The sequence below is a fragment of the Benincasa hispida genome, chromosome 7 (assembly GCF_009727055.1).
Source record: "Benincasa hispida cultivar B227 chromosome 7, ASM972705v1, whole genome shotgun sequence".
In the NCBI taxonomy this organism is placed as follows: Eukaryota; Viridiplantae; Streptophyta; class Magnoliopsida; order Cucurbitales; family Cucurbitaceae; genus Benincasa; species Benincasa hispida.
This window is the reverse complement of record NC_052355.1, coordinates 40178593-40181110: the sequence shown is the minus strand read 5'-3', so window position 1 is coordinate 40181110 and position 2518 is coordinate 40178593. Positions and strand designations below refer to the sequence as shown.

The following is a 2518-nucleotide window of genomic DNA, read 5'->3' as shown; positions in this document are numbered from 1 at the left end:
ATTAATTAAAGCGGTAGACCGTTAGAATAATTATACTATCCAGTCCAACAATTTGCATTTAAATTTGAAATTGAATTGAAATTTTATTTTAAATTTAAAATTAGATATTGATTTTTATCAATAAGGTATATTTCGTGCTAATTAAACTATGTTTGCTTTGATAATTATGTATTGATTTATATATACTAATATTTAAATTTCATTAGTTTATACTATGTTGAAAGAAATTAGATATTAAATGCTACAACGAAAAGGGTAGCTATGAAAATTTCCAAATAATGTTGGGTTTGCTTAGTGGAAGCCCAAGGAATCAGTGCCACCAAATTATGGGCCTTTTAAGAAGGGCCCATAATGCTCAACCAATATAAGAGGGGATCCTTGTGGCTTGATTGGATGGGCAAAATGTCATTTCACATTTGAATGTAAATTAAATTTTCTTTTATTAATTAACCATTCATTAATTGATGTGGTGACGTGATTAACAATTGAAGTATTAGTCAAAAAAAAAAATTATGAAACACTCTTAATTATTGTATTTTATTGTGTCTATACTTATTTTAGAATTAAGTGAACAAAGCATCTAGTAGATGTTGTTAGGTTTAAAAGTCATATCACCACTTTACATTTGTTGAACTATATGTATAGCTTAGACTTTATGTTAGCATATGAAATTTTAGAATTCCTAGTTTAATAATTCTTAAAAAATAATATCAATTTTAGTTATCATCACTTATTTGTCGGTGTCCTGCTCGTTCTTTAAACATGTGAACTAATTTTCATAAACATGTATTGCATAAGTTGATTGAGATCAAATGAGACATAAAAAAAATACTATTTACAAGATGTAACGAACTTTGATAGTATATAATAGGTAAAGTTATAAGGTTTAGTGGAAGGTTTAAACTTTTAATCTCTTATGGGCTGTTTGGGGCGTTGAGATGATATAGAATGTCGGGAGTTATGATATCTGGAGAGTTTTGATGTTTGGAGAGTTTGATTGAGTATGAACGATCGAGTATGTTCAAACATTGAGATGATATACGATACATGGAAGGAAAATAACTATGAAATACAATACACGTTCCGAAAATGGACCCACAAATAATTAAAATCGATAAGATAAGATAATGGGCCTCCAAACACTGAGATGACATAGAATGTGGGGATATATTATCTCATATTGATCCCCAAACAACCCCTTAATGAGAATATATGTCTTAACAAGTAGTGAGTGTGTAAGTATAATTATAGTAACATCTAATAAAGTTGAGTTTAAATATTTATTTAATTTATATAAGTGACACATTCATTCTAATAGTTATTATTATATAGAATATTATTGAAGGATGTAAATTTGAGTTTGGAGATTTTTCGAGAAAGTGAGTAAGTCTTTGTGTATCCATTAAACTTACATACATAACATAATGAAATAATTACTTAAATTATATCATTCACATTCTATAATTCTAATGAACAGAGTTGTTTGCTTTTTATTTTTAGACTTCTTGTAAATTTCGCACACATTATACAAAATTTAAGATAAAGTAACTGTGAAAAACTTGTTTGATAGTCGAATCGAACAAAGTGAAGATCATACAAACATCAAATATCATGATTTTGATTATTTGCTGGTTTAAAATTGTTTATAAATTACTTTTTTATTTTTTTTATTTTTTTTTTGGGTTCTTCTCAAAGATAAAAGGAGATGTGGATTCCGTAGTCATGTTAGAAAGTTTGCAAGTTGGAGTTGGCGAATGATTAGACGCAACAAGTCATTTCGTGTCGTCTATTATCTTATCAGGCACCAAATTCTTGACCTAAATCCAAGTGTCAATTCTTAGAAACTTTTCTTACTTCATTACCAATCCAAACCCAAAAACCCACCCCCACCATTTTTTTTTTCTTTTTCCACAGTAACCATTCCCAATCCCAATCAATCTCTGTCCCTTTTTACAAATATTAATATTCAATAACCACTTTATAATATTTAAACCTCTCATCTTATTCATTCGTGTGTATCCAAGTTCCCTTGGTTATGGCTAATCAACACAATTAAACAAATCATGTGGTTCATTCAACCACTTTTGATTCTTATTACTTTATTTTTATACTTGCAAATGCAACAAATTAAAACAATAACCAGGTGTAGATGTCGGACAAGAAACATATAATATAGATTTCATTATTATTTGGCCTTGAATTCGAATAAAATATTACATTATTTACAATCTGTTTCTTTGTCCTCTTTTTTCGTGGGGTTCTTAAAAGGCTGTGACTGATTCAACCATTAATGATTAAGGGAGAATCGAGAACAGCTATTTCATAACTAACCCGAGCCACCGCCCGAGTCACGATCAACTCACCTGCTGACTCGGATTTTTAATTTTCCATACTATTCCGTCGAAACCATAACCGCGTCGGCGTCGAACCAAGTCTCCATATCCGCCGCCGTTAAATTCTCTACAGGCGACTTCACGTTTCTCACGTCACCGACCGTTATCTTTCCTGCGTCTTCGTC

At 30.3% G+C, this 2518-nt stretch overlaps 1 protein-coding gene across 1 annotated transcript in view; it reads right to left on the bottom strand.

Moving 5' to 3' along the window:
- Nucleotides 1-2486: 2486 nt before the first annotated feature.
- The window catches only part of LOC120081087, an 888-nt gene continuing 856 nt past the window's right edge, over nt 2487-2518 (bottom strand). The window contains exon 1 of the mRNA XM_039035766.1: nt 2487-2518. This exon is cut by the window's right edge and continues 856 nt beyond it. Coding sequence (XP_038891694.1) covers nt 2487-2518 — 32 coding nt within the window.